Source organism: Oncorhynchus tshawytscha, linkage group LG03, assembly GCF_018296145.1.
Source record: "Oncorhynchus tshawytscha isolate Ot180627B linkage group LG03, Otsh_v2.0, whole genome shotgun sequence".
NCBI lineage: Eukaryota > Metazoa > Chordata > Actinopteri > Salmoniformes > Salmonidae > Oncorhynchus > Oncorhynchus tshawytscha.
In genome coordinates, this window is record NC_056431.1 from 61,245,688 (window position 1) to 61,263,118 (window position 17,431).

A 17,431-nucleotide genomic window follows, 5' to 3' on the forward strand; every position below is an offset into this window, starting at 1 on the left:
CAGTATAAACACAAAAACGCATGACATCAGCAGCCTGGTGGTCTAAAATAGTGCAACTGGTGTATTTTAACACCAATAAACCCAACCGTTTAAAAATTAATTTAGTATATGTCAATCTAGCAAACCAGGCAACTAAAAGCAACTTTCTAAACAATGTTTTTGTTATTTTCTATATTGTTAGCTTGCTAGCTAGTTCAAATAATGACCATATCATATAGCTAGTAATGAACAAGACAGCCCGCACACTCTTTAAGCTTCCATCGCCGAGGGAACCGGGATGCCTCAGCCAGCTCGTCAGACTTCCACACCTTAGCTGGCTCGGGGGTCTTCTTGCCTCGGTGGGCTCGGCAGGCGCCCACCCCACGTCATGCTTCAGCAGGCCATCAGGCTCCCATGCCCCAGTCATATCGTCAGGCTCCCACGCCTCAGCTGGATCGTCAGGCTCCCACGCTTGAGCCGGCTTGCCAGGCTCCCACGCCTCTGCCGATTCGTCTGTATTCTACGCCCCAGCTGGTTTGTCCAGCACCCATGCCTCGGCCGGTCCGTCAGGCTCGCACAGGGGGGACGCCAGGTGGTACCCCTAGAGGGGGTGTACTCGAGGGCACCAGACTGCCTTCATTACGCACACCTGTCACCATTGTTACGCGCACCCGCGCTTCATCACCGGTCGCCATCACGCGCAGCAGCACATCATTGGACTCACCTGGACTCCTTTAATTTGTTGATTGCCTTCCCTATTTCTGTCTGCTTCCCTGTGTGTTCCCTGTATCAGCATTGTTGTCATTTCCATTTCCCCTGTCCAGACCCTGCCCGTATTCTGTTGCTGTTCTGTTTCGTTATTCATTAAATGTTCACTCCCTGTACCTGCTTCTTGTCCCCGGCGTCCCCGGTGTCTGTCCTTACTGAAACAGGTGTTTTATACAACAGCCTTCTTCTATGTGTTCTCTTTTTGACTCCCCTGAATGATTTGCAACAAATGCTAGTATTTTCTCCATCTCCTTTGCTATCATACTCTGCTTGCACCGGGCATTCCACTGATATCAAAACTCAGTCCTCCAGAAAGTGGAGAGCATTAACAAACCTTGTGTAGTTCTTTGTGATATCTTTCAAAATAGCCACGTTAGAAAGGATTACCTTTCCATACTGAGCAGCTAATGTTATAGACAGAAGCATGGTACATGGCAGACCAATCCGAACTCATCTCTCGGGATGTCCAGCCCATCCATTATCTCAGCCAATCATGGATAGTGGGAAGGTTCCTGTCTTTAATGTGGCTAAACCAACTAGGCTCATAATTTAACAATTGTATTGTTATTAACAGGTGGCATACAAACATAGTTTTCTTTTTTTTAAGTACTTGAGTACTTGCTTCTGCGATTCCTAAATTCATGGAGTAAGTTTCTAATCCAAAATTATACTTTTGTTATATGTTTGCTAGCTCAGCTGGTTATCTAGCTCCGTCTCATTTGACCACCAATCATTGCTAAGGCTAGCTAGCTAGCCACTTAATATAACTTGTTTTCTCAAAATGAATGTTAGCTAACTAATTTAGAAATGTTATGAATACAACTCCCATCTGCTGACAACATCAAGATACTAGTTAGCTCCAAAAGTGGTTATAGCGTAGACTGCATGCTGACAGTGAATTCAGAGACATTCGGTGTTTAGCTACACTACAAACATCGGTTTACCAGGTTCCAGGGGTGCAATTGTAATGATAGTCCTCCACAACGTACCCAAGAGTTTCCTGATTAGCAAGGGGTCATCTGTGTTTATTTTCATTTTGTATTATAAACACAGTTTGAGATCATTGTGAGGGCATTTCGCCAGTGGTTGAATGGGGAATTGGTCCCCCTGGGAAAAAGTTGTACAATGTTGTAACAGTAACCAAGGGGGGCAGGGCTTAGTGAAGGGTTAATTGGGTGGTGTCTCTATAATTAGAGGATAAGCATGTTTAGACATGTTCAGTTCTGTAAGTTATTCTGAGGATCCTCTGTCCAAGTGTGTGTGTATGTACTGTATGTGTGCATGTGTGCGTGCATGTGTTTGTGTGTGCGTTTGTTTTATGCGTGCATGCGTAATTACATTGGAGAGGGTTGGTTCTGGGATTGAAAATGGAAAAACTTCGACACTGTAATTCTGCATCCAAGTTTATTTCTGTCCCTGCACAGTGAATGGGCAAGGCTAGCTTTGCACTCTCATTAAAACACACACACTCCATGCCTTTTAATATCAACCAAACCACGCCTTCCCTCTCCTCTTGCTGGTTAACAAACCCACAACGGAACGGAATCCCGTAAAATTACAAATCTTCAGAGCCGCTCCCTCACAATTGAACATGATTATTTCTGCTCCTGTCCTGTACATAGCACCATGTGTCCTGCTGTATGTATTCCTCTACCAGTGATTTCACAGCAGAGTTATGCACCATGCCAAAACATGTCCTAAATATATGTTTTTGAGGGATGTTGATTCTGTACATATACAGTGGGGAGAACAAGTATTTGATACACTGCCGATTTCGCAGGTTTTCCCTACTTACAAAGCATGTAGAGGTCTGTAATTTTTATTATAGGTACACTTCAACTGTGAGAGACAAAATCTAAAACAAAAATCCAGAAAATCACATTGTATGATTTTTAAGTAATTAATTTGCATTTTATTGCATGACATAAGTATTTGATCACCTACCAACCAGTAAGAATTCCGGCTCCCACAGACCTGTTAGTTTTTCTTTAAGAATCCCTCCTGTTCTCCACTCATTACCTGTATTAACTGCACCTGTTTGAACTTGTTACCTGTATAAAAGACACCTGTCCACACACTCAATCAAACAGACTCCAACCTCTCCAAAATTGCCAAGAGCAGAGAGCTGTTTAAGGACATCAGGGATAAAATTGTAGACCTGCACAAGGCTGGGATGGGCTACAGGACAATAGGCAAGCAGCTTGGTGAGAAGGTAACAACTGTTGGCGCAATTATTAGAAAATGGAAGAAGTTCAAGATGACGGTCAATCACCCTCGGTCTGGGGTTCCATGCAAGATCTCACCTCCTGGGGCATCAATTTTTTAAATATTTATTTAACTAGGCAAGTCAGTTAAGAACAAATTCTTATTTTCAATGACAGCCTAGGAACAGTGGGTTAACTGCCTGTTCAGGGGCAGAACGACAGATTTGTACCTTGTCAGCTCGGGGATTTGAAATTGCAACCTTCCGGTTACTAGTCCAACGCTCTAACCACTAGGCTACCCTGCTGCCCCAATGATTATGAGGAAGGTGAGGGATCAGCCCAGAACAACATGGCAGGACCTGGTCAATGACCTGAAGAGAGCTGGGACCACAGTCTCAAAGAAAACCATTAGTAACACACTACGCCGTCATGGATTAAAATCCTGCAGCGCACGCAAGGTCCCCCTGCTGAAGCCAGCGCATGTCCAGGCCCGTCTGAAGTTTGCTAATGACCATCTGGATGATCCAGAGGAGGAATGGGAGAAGGTCATGTCGTCTGATGAGACAAAAATAGAGCTTTCTGGTCTAAACTCCACTCGCCGTGTTTGGAGGAAGAAGAAGGATGAGTACAACCCCAAGAACACCATCCCAACCGTGAAGCATGGAGGTGGAAACATCATTCTTTGGGGATGCTTTTCTGCAAAGGGGACAGGACGACTGCACCGTATTGAGGGGAGGATGGATGGGGCCATGTATCACGAGATCTTGGCCAACAACCTCCTTCCCTCAGTAAGAGCATTGAAGATGGGTCCTGGCTGGGTCTTCCAGCATGATAACGACCCGAAACACACAGCCAGGGCAACTAAGGAGTGGCTCCGTAAGAAGCATCTCAAGGTCCTGGAGTGGCCTAGCCAATCTCCAGACCTGAACCCAATAGAAAATCTTTGGAGGGAGCTGAAAGTCAGTATTGCCCAGCGACAGCCCTGAAACCTGAAGGATCTGGAGAAGGTCTGTATGGAGGAGTGGGCCAAAATCCCTGCTGCAGTGTGTGCAAACCTGGTCAAGAACTACAGGAAACGTATGATCTCTGTAATTGCAAACAAAGGTTTCTGTACCAAATATTATGTTCTGCTTTTCTGATGTATCAAATACTTATGTCATGCAATAAAATGCTAATGAATTACTTAAAAATCATACAATGTGATTCTCTGGATTACAGACCTCTACATGCTTTGTAAGTAGGAAAACCTGCAAAATCGGCAGTGTATCAAATACTTGTTTTCCCCACTGTAAGTCAGTTCCGTTCACATAACTCTCACACAAGTTCACTTGCTGAGATGAGGTCATTTTGTAACACAACCTCAACCATTTGCAACAGGATTTTTGACCCCTCTGAACCTCCCTCTAACAGGTCACATGACTTCTGTGTCCTGGGGTGCGTTCAGTTCGCTTCAACGTTTGCTATGTCGGGTGACGGTTTGTACTGAACAAATGGTGCGCACTGTTCTTTAATCCCGTTTGGTGGGTGTGGTGTATGTAGCCTGATCAAGATGGGTATGACCATTGGAAATAATTGGAAAAAGTCATGCTGCCCACCATACCCATCTTGATCAGGCTACATACACCACACCCACCAAACGGGATTAAAGAACAGTGCGCACCATTTGTTCAGTACAAACCGTCACCCGACATAGCAAACGTTGAAGCGAACTGAACGCACCCCAGGACACAGAAGTCATGTGACCTGTTAGAGGGAGGTTCAGAGGGGTCAAAAATCCTGTTGCAAATGGTTGAGGTTGTGTTACAAAATGACCTCATCTCAGCAAGTGAACTTGTGTGAGAGTTATGTGAACGGAACTGACTTCTTCAACCTCAGGAGGCTGAAGAAATTCGGCTTGTCACCAAAAGCACTCACAAACTTCTACAGATGCACAATCGAGAGCATCCTGGCGGGCTGTATCACCGCCTAGTATGGCAACTGCACCGCCCTCAACCGTAAGGCTCTCCAGAGGGTAGTGAGGTCTGCACAACGCATCACCGGGGGCAAACTACTTGCCCTCCAGGACACCTACACCACCCGATGCTACAGGAAGGCCATAAAGATCATCAAGGACATCAACCACCCGAGCCACTGCCTGTTCACCCCGCTGTCATCCAGAAGGCGAGGTCAGTACAGGTGCATCAAAGCTGGGACCGAGAGACTGAAATACAGCTTCTATCTCAAGGCCATCAGACTGTTAAACAGCCACCACTAACATTGAGTGGCTACTGCCAACACACTGTCAATGACACTGACTCTACTCCAGCCACTTTAATCATGGGAATTGATGGGAAATGATGTAAATATATCACTAGCCACTTTAAACAATGCTACCTTATATAATGTTACTTACCCTACATTATTCATCTCATATGCATACGTTGATACTGTACTCTATATCATCGACTGCATCCTTATGTAATACATGTATCACTAGCCACTTTAACTATGCCACTTGGTTTACATACTTATCTCATATGTATATACTGTACTCGATATCATCTACTGTATCTTGCCTATGCTGCTCTGTACCATCACTCATTCATATATCCTTATGTACATATTCTTTATCCCCTTACACTGTGTTATAAGACAGTAGTTTTTTTGGAATTGTTAGTTAGATTACTTGTTCGTTATTACTGCATTGTCGGAACTAGAAGCACAAGCATTTCGCTACACTCGCATTAACATCTGCTAACCATGTGTATGTGACAAATAAAAATTTGATTTGATTTGATTTTGATTTGATTTGATATTGAATCCAAATAACTCCATATGGTAACTGCGTTTTGGGCCACCAAAATCATGTTTTTCAACTGGTCGTTCAGTACACTACCGTTTCCATTCAATTCAACGTTGCACCAAGTTCTGTTGTACTGAACGCAACCCTGTACTTGCCGGATGCTAATCTGACCTCTGGTGACCTTTCAACCTATGGAGGAGGTTGTGGACTTGGCAATCACTGTGGGGCAACCAAGGCAGTGTGATATGTAGCTATATGTAACATTCACTTAGATATACTGTATCCATAGTATGTGCAGGCTTTTGTTCCAGCCCAGCTATAACACAACTGATTCAACTAATTAACTAGTCATGGTCTTCACTCATTCAGTTAGAATAACGTTTGTTAGTTATCTAACCCTGGCGTACGTTTACCAAAAATTATGGATGCATTCAGCCAACCACTCATCCTAATGACCACCTCACCAAACCTTCCACCATCTGTCCTCTGGATGAAGTCAGTGGTGACCTTCATCTAATGATTCTGACCCCTTCTGGAATGCAGGGCTTGACCCTTGACCTTTAACCCCTGAGAGGACGATAAGAGGTCCCTGGCGCTGATAGCAGCTCAAACACACACATACACAACGCGGCTCTCAGTGTAAACATTAGCGCTGACTAACAAAGCCATTGCCAGTGATAAACCAGCCTGCCACACATAAACACTTTCCTCCACTATCCTCCTTCTTTTAAACGGTCAACATTAGCCTGACTTTGTTGGCTACTTGCTGGACTGTCCTGACAGAGAGCAAGTGGGGTCATGCATAACTGGCTGGATGAAAACCTTTGCAGTTGCTCTGCTGTCAGTGACATGCCAGGACAGATATGTAGGGCGACAGCTTTGTTTTATGTAGCAATAGCAATTTAGAGGGCATTTCCTGAACTTTCCAGTGCATCCCAACCCATTTACTTCCTACCCTGCTCAAGCCTAAAAATGTCCCAAAACTAATTATTCCATTACCTCATGAATTGGTTAATTCCACTCTGTGGCTCAAAGGCTACTCTCTTACAGTAAACATAGGACCCTCTGGCTCACATTTAGTCAACTAAATCATCACATGCACAATGGGTCCTGGGTCTTATGAACATATACCCTGTTCAGCTCATTCATCTCCTCTCTAACACCAGTTTGAGCCCTCTGTGAAACCAAAACCATTCCACCCCTAGGGGACAACTTAAACCGGTCCTCTCTGGTCACTCATGTACACACACACACATACATCGATGCTCTCTACTAACAAGTCAGCTATTAGGGTAGTCAGCTCTCTGGGTAGTTTAGTTAATCAGATTAGCTGGGGGAGGGGCGTGTGTGTGTGTCCACAGGACAGCAGATGTGAAAGGCAGACAGGCTAAGACCATCTGACTGTCCCTGGGTTTCTTACTGTCTGTCCCTCTATCCCTCTGTCTAATACTGTCGGTCAGACTGCCTGCCTGTGTCCCTCTATCTGTCCGTCTCTCTGTAGATCTCTCTATAGATATATAAGTCTGTCTATAAGAGGCTAACCCATGGTAACCCATAGTTGTCTCTGTGTATCTCTGCCACCTCTATGGTCACTTCAATCACAAACCCTGTCTTTCAATTCTCAATTTCACTCTCTGTCTGTCTCTACACCTCTCTCTTCCAAATCTCCCATGGCTAATGTTTTGAGAAACCTAAAGAGACCAAGCGAGGCGTAGCGACTGTGGCAGAGTAATATTGAAATTTCCACCTTTCATTTTCTTTCCGGTGTTTGTCACTGGGGATTCAGACTAGAAATGATTAAGGGAAACATTTCCTAATTTTTGGGACTGAGACAGGGAGTAAGAGCTTCCCTGAGTGGAGGATTCCCATTCCCAAACTGGATGCTGTCTGTCTGTCGGACCCCAGCGTCTCCTCTCTGCCCAAACCCTCAACCACCACCTCTAAACCTTTAGTCACCTCCAGTCTATCAGCAAGGCCAACCTCACCACTCCTCTCCTTTCCTTTCCTTTCTCCCCCTCTGAGAAGTGTGTGTGTGTGTGTGTGTGTGTGTGTGTGTGTGTGTGTGTGTGTGTGTGTGTGTGTGTGTGTGTGTGTGTGTGTGTGTGTGTGTCAAAGTCATGACCCAATTCTGTACCATCAACTTGATAGTAAGGAGGTGGGTGAAGAGGGCTACAATAGTCATTTACAACATTAACAATGTCTACACTGTATTTCTGATGAATTTGATGTTATTTTAATGGACAAAATTTTTGTTTTTCTTTAAAAAACACTGACATTTCTAAGTGACCCCAGACTTTTGAACAGTAGTGTATATTCACACATTCACACTGATAGACAATCCTCTCTCGTCCCTGTCAACATTCGGTTTGAAGCGCAGTAGTCTCGGCTCAAACACAGGGGTACATTCATTTCGTCGATTCAGTTGCAAAACGCTTTGCAACAGAAACAGTTTACTTCAAACGGACAACGTTTTGAAACTAAAACGAGAGTTTCTATTGGACAAATTCAGATACGTCCCTTTGGCTCTTTCGTTTGGTTCTTAAACGGTAAACGATTTCCTTTGCAAGACGTAATGAATTCTGCCGAATATGTTATATTTCATGGCTATGGAGAAAAATCATGCGTTGGATTTGTTGGGTGTGCATACAGTGGGGTGGACTGTTTCATGGCTATGGAGAAAAATCATGCGTTGGATTTAAACATTATTCATGTTATTTTTGGCATGCAGAGTACATTCATTCACCTGGTCTGCAAACTGTTTTCATGTGATTCCTGAGCTAGAGCTGTTACCACCTCAATTAGTGCTAATTTTCAGGTTAGGAACCCAGCGGCGCTAGGACATCCTTCAGCTCAGGCTGTAGAGGCACATTTACACATGGGGTGTATTCATTACGTCTTGCAATGGAAATCGTTTACCGTTTAAGAACCAAACGAAAGAGCCAAAGGGACGTATCTGAATTTGTCCAATTGAAACTCTCGTTTTAGTTTTAAAACGTTTTCCGTTTGAAGTAAACTGTTCTGTTGCAAAATGTTTTGCAACTGAATCGACGAAATGAATGCACCCCTGGGTTTGAGCGGAGACAACTACTGCGCTTCAAACCGAATGTTGACAGGGACGAGAGAGGATTGTCTGTCAGTGCGTTCTGTGAGCTGTCAGTAAAGAATTCAGTCCAGGTTTATTTAACGCGTTTTGTTTCCTTTTTATCCATTCTATCGGCGTGAATGGGGGATTTCCCACCGGTTTGTCTTCTTCGTTTGGTCCTGTCGCTGGATAATTTTGGATGCAATGGGAACAGGAATACGTGCGCTGTGGTCTGAGGCAGCAGGCAGCAGACTCGGTGTCGATCTACTGTAGTAGGCTTGATGGAAACCATGTCTCCCCAGCAGGGAACTATCGGACAGAATAGGTCTGGCTCTTTGACAGGGAAAAGCAAGTTCTGCGCGCTACCAGACAGCAAAAAGGTAACTAGAGAATTGTGGATTTTTTAAAATTTGCATTATAACGTATTATTGTGCCATTATGTAGTGGGGGGATAGTATTGGTCTTCTTTTGGGTTTGTCATTGGGTTTTCTACTTGCTCTATATCGTCTATCGCCAGGTAGCATGCCATGCAGTTGTATTGTTGGCAAAGTATAGGCTAATTGGGAATTGATATGATAATTTGGCTTCCAGCCTAATTGAGGTTGTGTGCATTATTCACAGATGCTATTGAGCGTTACTGGTCATATTTGAAGCTGAGGGTATGTTATCATCTACATTTCCAGCATGTTCAGTCTGGGTCTTCTCTTTGTGCCACTTGATTTGAGGGATGGATTCCTGCGCTTTAACCTTTAATATTATTTCATACTTACTAGTGTTTCTTTTTTGTGTATTTCATAATATCAGACAGCTGCTGGATAATTATATGATGGTTACTAATGCTTTCTAAGAAAAAAAAGTTAATGCAGGCGTATTTAAAATTGATTCGGCTAAATGTTATTCAGTTTGTGGAAATGCATGTGTAAAATTACGCCTTGCCACCTACTGCATATACCTAGATAAAAAAAATATTAAGATAGCATATTCGGCAGAATGTTTCACATCCATTTAAAAAATATATATATTCGAGTGAGTCTCCTACTCAAAGTTTGATGAGATACATATTGGTAATGTTTAAAATATGGAAGCAAATGAACTATGAAAGCAAATAAACTATGCAACATGCTGATAATCTGCTCTCAGATCACAAGTCACCAGACAGACAACAGTCACGCTGTGCTTGAGCGGCTACAGTACGTGCGCACTGGGAGCAGAGTCAATGGATTTACCTACTGTTTGGCCCATCCGTCGCCCCACTCAGCATACAATCCCATTTAGTTTTGTTAATGTTCATTTGCATAAATCATTCACGTAATTCATGAAATAGATATTGCTTTAGACTTGCAACATAGCTTCAGTTTCAGTGCAAATATCACGATGTTCAACACAGCTACTCAGCGGCGTTGTATGTACACTTATTTCCCTACAATCCTAACACATATTTGTAGTATAGTATGCTATGTCAATAAACGCGTTGCCTTACTATTGCTGATAGTACATTCTGAGCCAACAACAATTAATCAATGAAATTAAGTTATAGTTAACAGCGCCTCCATTCTACTCCTGTTTGGAATATGTAACTGCACTTTGAAGGTATGAGGTCAGTGGTAAGCTTGCCTTTACAATAGTTTTACTGGAGTGCAACGAAGCAAGTCGTTGAGCTAATTGGAAGTGGTATTTGAAAGTCACATCCCACTGGGCACAGAAGTTAATTCAATGTCTATTCCACGTTGGTTCAATATAATTTCTTTGGAATTACTTGGAAACAATGTTGATTCAAACAGTGTGTGCCCAGTGGGATGATTGACACACTCAACATGCATTTTCTGTCATATACAAATATCAATCTCTAGTTCGGGGGCTGGAACATAAATTACCACATTTGGTACTCGGGCCACCAGTTGGGGAACCCTGCTCTAGTACAGGACATTTTCAATTTGTAGTCTATTTGAGGTTTAAAAAGGCTTCGGAAGTTGGTAATTTCCAGTTGGAAAAAAATGTGTCAATCCCAACAAAAATCGGAGTTAATTATAATCCACATAATAATTCACATTTCCTGTTGCTGCAGGATTATCTTACTGCTGTAGCAAACTGACTCGAATTAAGATCCTACATCTGTAGTAGGAAGAATCAAGTCAAACTGTTCTCTGATAACAAATATTTTTATGAGGGAAGTTCTCAGTTTATCCCTAATGCCCTCTAATGCGTGCAACCAATGAAAAAAGGATCCTTTGGAAAGTTCCATACAGCTTGTCCTCATGATTGAGTTCACTTGGTGAATCAATCAAATATTATGATCCACGAATGCTGATGGCTTTATTGATATAGATTCATTGAGCTTAGCAATGGCATCGTCTAAGAATTGTAAAACCAACCGCTAAGCTGCAGCTCTTCATGTAGCATCATGTAACATGTTGTGCAATGTTATAATATGGTTGCCAGCCTGACCAAGCTACTTTGAGAGTTAAACCTTGTTCCATAGTGATTAGGTTTACGATATGAAATGATGTGGTGAGAAATCATAGGGTAAAACAGAGAATTTGCGGACTTCAAGGGCACGTTGAAAAGAGGTTGTTAAGCCAACCTTATTGTACAAAACATTAAGAACACCTTTTTCCATGACAATACTGACCAGGTGAATCAAGATGAAAGCTATGATGCCTTATTTATATCACTTGTTAAATCCACTTCAATGAAGGTGAGGAGACAGTTTAAAGAAAGATGTGTAAGCCTTGAGACAATTGAGACATGGATTGTGTATGTGTGCCATTCACAGGGTGAATGAACAAGACAGAATATTTAAGTGCCTTTGAACGGGATATGGTATTAGGTGTCAGGCGCACCAGTTTCTGTCAAGAACTGCAACGCTACTGGGTTTTTCACACTCAACAGTTACCCGTGTGTATCAGGAATGGTCCACCACCTAAAGAACATCCAACCAACTTGAAACAACTGTGGGAAGCCTTGGAGTCAACATGGGCCAGTGTCCCTGTGGAATGTTTTTGATTCCTTGGAGAGTCCATGTTCCAACGAACTGAGGCTGTTCTCAGGACAAAAGTGAATGCAACTCAATATTAGGAAGGAGTAAAAATTGTCTGTCCTTGGTTGCAACACTCACCACCGAGTTCCAAACTGCCTCTGGAAGCAACGTCAGCACAAGAACTGTTCGTCGGGAGCTAAGATCTAGTCTAAGATCACCATGCGCAATGCCAAGTGTCAGCTGGAGTGATGTAAAGCTCACCGCCATTGTACCCTGGATCAGTGGAAAAACGTTCTCTGGAGTGATGAATCATGCATCACCATCTGGCAGTCCAATGGACGAATCTGGGTTTGGCGGATGCCAGGAGAACGCTACCTTCCCCGAATATGTAGTGCCAACTGTACCTTTTTGTGGAGAAGGAATAATGATCTGGGTCCCCTTATTTCCAGTGAAGGGAAATCTTAACTCTACAGCATTCAACTACATTCTAGATGATTCTGTGCTTCCAACTTTGTGGCAAACGTTTGGGGAAGGCCCTTTCTTGTTTCAGCATGACAATGCCCAGTGCAAAAAGCGAGGTACATAGAAATGGTTTGTCGAGATCGGCGTGGAAGAACTTGTCTGGCCTGCACAGAGCCCTGACCTCAACCCCATTGAACATGTTTGGGATGAATTCGAACACTGACTGCGAGCCAGGCCTAATCACCCAACGCCATTGCTCGACCTCACTAATGCTCCTGTGGCTAAATGGAAGCAAGTCCCCGCAGCAATGTTCCAGCATTAGCGGAAAGCCTTCCCAGAAGAGTGGAGGCTGTTTTAGCAACAAATGGGGGGCCAACTCCATATTAATGCCCATGATTTTGGAATGAGATGTTCAATGGGAAGGTGTCTACATACTTTTGTAGTGTACTGTATGTTACCCAAGACACTGGCAGAGACTGCTTCACAATTCACACGTTTTTTTTTCACATACATTTCTGTGGTGGCCTACTCAATTCCTGATTTTGTGAGAGAGATGATGATTTATCTAGAAACATCAACAGTACAGAGAGAGATGGCAAACATTGTGCAACAAACCACAATCCTACTTCTTTCTTTCTTTCTCTCTTTCTCTCTTTCTTTCTTTCTTTTTTCTTTCTTTCTTTCTTTCTTTCTTTCTTTCTTTCTTTCTTTCTTTCTTTCTTTCTTTCTTTCTTTCTTTCTTTCTTTCTTTCTTTCTTTCTTTCTTTCTTTTTCTTTCTTTCTTTCTTTCTTTTTCTTTCTTTCTTTCTTTCTTTCTTTCTTTCTTTCTTTCTTTCTTTCCCTCCTTATCCCCAGCTAGACAGAGATGTGGTTTATGACTAGCAGGGTGTGTTCCGGTATGACCTCTGTAAGTATGACTACAGTAAATTAGGGCAAGGGGGATACCTAGTCAGTTGTACAACTGAATGCCTTCAACTGAAATGTGTCTTCTGCATTTAACCCAACCCCTCTGAATCAGAGAGGTGCGGGGGGCTGCCTTAATCGACATCTGTGTCTTCGGCGCCCAGGGAACAGTGGGTTAACTGCCTTGCACAGGGCAGGGCAGAACTTACAGGGCAGAACTTACAGTGGACTATATGAATAATGACTCACTAACTATGTGAAATATAGCCTATTCTGGACTCACTAACTATGTGAACTCTAGCCTATTCTGGAGTGAACACAGTATTCTCTCCCTCCCTCTTTTCTCTCCGTAGCAGATGAAGACCCTGGCCCACCGACGACAGTCCGCCCCCTCCCTGGTCATCAGCAAAGCTCTTACCAAATCACGAAGCATGTCCAGGTACAGTAACAGCTTGTCAGATACCTCTATTCAACTAACTGCTACCTATCACTACATGTAGTCTCTATAGACAGTGCCCATACATAGGGTCAGGAGTCAGACCAAATGGTCAGGAACAAAACCACTGTTCCAGATTCAGCTATATTGTTTGCTCTCAACTTTTGACTTAGAAAGGGAAAGTAGGTCTGGTATCCACTCTAGGGGATTTATTCTCTTTCTAGGGCATAGTGATATCATTTCCATCTTTCAGCACTGGCCTGACTTATGAGAAAGCATATTCCCTGCAGGCCAATGCAGAGGGAGAATTGCCTCTTTTTCACTATCCATCATTGTTAGTTCTGACAAGGGGATTCTAAAGTACAGCCATCAAAAGGTTTTTTAATATCTTTAGATTGAGGTGTGTGTGCGCACGTGTTTTTAATGTCTTTAGATTGAGGTGTGTGTGCTCACGTGTTTTTAATGTCTTTAGATTGAGGTGTGTGTGCTCACGTGTTTTTAATGTCTTTAGATTGAGGTGTGTGTGCTCACGTGTTTTTAATGTCTTTAGATTGAGGTGTGTAGGGCTCACGTGTTTTTAATGTCTTTAGATTGAGGTGTGTGTGCTCACGTGTTTTTAATGTCTTTAGATTGAGGTGTGTAGGGCTCACGTGTTTTTAATGTCTTTAGATTGAGGTGTGTAGGGCTCACATGTTTTTAATGTCTTTAGATTGAGGTGTGTGTGCTCACGTGTTTTTAATGTCTTTAGATTGAGGTGTGTGTGCTCACGTGTTTTTAATGTCTTTAGATTGAGGTGTGTGTGCTCACGTGTGAGTCTCTGTGTTCATAAATTTGATTTATCAATAGAGAACAGCATGTGTCACGCTAAACACCCCACAAATCATTTACAGTAGTTCCCCCGGAGACTTGAATTATAATTACAGCACTGCTAGGAAAATGTTTACATGTCAAACAAACACATTTGTCCAGTGTTGGAGAAGCTAGAGAAACCTTGTCCTGTTCTGCTGTTGTTTGACAAGTTTATGTGTGTTCTAGTGCTGACTACTTACCCAGTGATTTTAGGCTGAGTTGGAGCATATTAAGTGTGAAACTGGACCACTAAGGAGTGTTGAGCTGAACACTTTTGACGCTTTAATGGGTCATTGCCCTCGTGGATGGAGGTACTGTGTGTGTGCCATAGAGTGTGTGTGTGTGTGTGTGTGTGTGTGTGTGTGTGTGTGTGTGTGTGTGTGTGTGTGTGTGTGTGTGTGTGTGTGAATGAGTGTGAATGAGTGTGTGTTAGCATGTGTGTGTGTGTGTGTGTGTGAATGAGTGTGAATGAGTGTGTGTTAGCATGTGTGTGTGTGCCCAGAGTTGCTGTGTGCTTTCGCTCTTTCCTTTCGCTTAGGTCCTTATGTCACCCCCTCCCCCCGTCACCTCATCTAAAAGTCTCCTCATCCTGCTCCAGCTTTACGACTCCAGGGCTAAAGTCAGTCCCCACTGAGGAACAATATAATACAGGACACACTTCCACAGAGCACCCCGGCCTGCAGCAGTGAAATAGATATGGGAGGAAGGGGATACTAGAAACTAAACATAGTTTTAACACTATTCAAGACCCTGTTTTTCATGGCCACCAGGCACCATGTGTCATGCAGGAGATTTCCTGTTATGGAGAGTTTTATAACACAGAGGTTCACTTCTCTTATTATTTCTAATAGCCTGGAGCCCTCTCTACTACCTTCTACCACTGGCGTTATATGACAGTTACTGTATATACGGTACATTGACTATGGTCATTGTCCACACTAGAACTTATGTAGGTACAGAACATGGCTTCTTGTCCTTCCCTACGCTACAACATCACTCTCAACAACCATACCACCCTACAGCACTCCTTCTACCCTATTTATGAAAGACAAAGTGTGTTGGCATTGCTTTCCAAGAACCATGAAGTGAGTTTTGGAAAGAACACACTGGTGGTATTGTTATAAGACCCCCATCTCTCCTGCAACAGGGGTCCACTCCATCTCCCCTGCTACATTGGTCCACTCCATCTCCCCTGCTACATTGGTCCACTCCATCTCCCCTGCTACATTGGTCCACTCCATCTCCCCTGCTACATTGGTCCACTCCATCTCCCCTGCTACAGGGGTCCACTCCATCTCCCCTGCTACAGGGGTCCACTCCATCTCGTCTGATACAGGGGTCCACTGCATCTCCCCTACTACAGGGGTCCACTCCATCTCCCCTGCTACAGGGGTCCACTCCATCTCCCCTGCTACAGGGGTCCACTCCATCTTCCCTACTACAGGGGTCCACTGCATCTCCCCTACTACAGGGGTCCACTCCATCTCCCATACTTCAGGGGTCCACTCCATCTCCCTTGCTACAGGGGTCCACTCCATCTTCCCTACTACAGGGGTCCACTGCATCTCCCCTACTACAGGGGTCCACTCCATCTCCCATACTTCAGGGGTCCACTCCATCTCCCTTGCTACAGGGGTCCACTCCATCTCCCCTGCTACAGGGGTCCACTCCATCTCCCATACTTCAGGGGTCCACTCCATCTCCCTTGCTACAGGGGTCCACTCCATCCACTCCATCTTCCCTACTACAGGGGTCCACTGCATCTCCCCTACTACAAGGGTCCACTCCATCTCCCATACTTCAGGGATCCACTCCATCTCCCTTGCTACAGGGGTCCACTGCATCTCCCTACTACAGGGGTCCACTCCATCTCCCCTACTACAGGGGTCCACTGCATCTCCCTACTACAGGGGTCCACTCCATCTCCCTTACTACAGGGGTCCACTCCATCTCCCATACTACAGGGGTCCACTCCATCTCCCTTGCTACAGGGGTCCACTGCATCTCCCTACTACAGGGGTCCACTCCATCTCCCCTACTACAGGGGTCCACTGCATCTCCCTACTACAGGGGTCCACTCCATCTCCCTTACTACAGGGGTCCACTCCATCTCCCATACTACAGGGGTCCACTCCATCTCCCTTACTACAGGGGTCCACTCCATCTCCCATACTACAGGGGTCCACTCCATCTCCCCTACTACAGGGGTCCACTCCATCTCCCATACTTCAGGGGTCCACTCCATCTCCCATACTACAGGGGTCCACTCCATCTCCCCTGCTACAGGGGTCCACTCCATCTCCCCTACTACAGGGGTCCACTCCATCTCCCCTACTACAGGGGTCCACTGCATCTCCCTACTACAGGGGTCCACTCCATCTCCCTTACTACAGGGGTCCATCTCCCCATCTCCCTTACTACAGGGGTCCACTCCATCTCCCATACTACAGGGGTCCACTCCATCTCCCCTACTACAGGGGTCCACTCCATCTCCCCTACTACAGGGGTCCACTCCATCTCCCCTACTACAGGGGTCCACTCCATCTCACTGGATACACTGGATGACTCATGTTAGATAAGGGAACAGATTGTGAATAGAAGAGGTGTGCAGGGGTGTGTGTGAGTGTGTATATTTGAGAAAGCTTGGGTGGATGGAAAAAGAGATAAAGTGAGTGTAGTCCTCTTGGTCAGCTAAAGTTTAGATTATAAATCCAATTGTCAGTTGTGTCATCTTCATTCAAGGTGTAACCATGGTATATTGGCAGCAGTGTATTGGTGCAGTGTGCACTTTGGCTTAGGTCTCTCACCATGGTTGACAAGATGGCTAACACACACACACACACACACACACACACACACACACACACACACACACACACACACGCATGTATACACACACACTGCACCGTTAATCACAGCACTTCACACAGAGTGTCAGTGGTGTTGGTCTGGACAGTGTTTGTCTGGAGGAGAACTCAAGCTAATGCTA

The 17,431-nt window shown here is 44.3% G+C and overlaps 1 protein-coding gene across 3 annotated transcripts in view; it reads left to right on the forward strand.

The window, feature by feature from the left end:
- The window catches only part of arhgap20 (Rho GTPase activating protein 20), a 75,307-nt gene that overhangs the window by 7,683 nt on the left and 50,193 nt on the right, over window positions 1-17,431 (forward strand). The window contains exons 1-2 of one of the 3 annotated variants that reach the window (XM_042319781.1): window positions 8,801-9,195; window positions 13,514-13,596. In XM_042319781.1, the coding sequence (XP_042175715.1) occupies window positions 9,097-9,195; window positions 13,514-13,596 (182 nt within the window). In that variant the 5' untranslated portion in view covers window positions 8,801-9,096. Of the gene's footprint in view, window positions 1-8,800; window positions 9,196-13,510; window positions 13,597-17,431 lie in introns of those variants that run through there. The other 2 variants (XM_042319780.1, XM_042319782.1) reach the window with 2 other exon arrangements.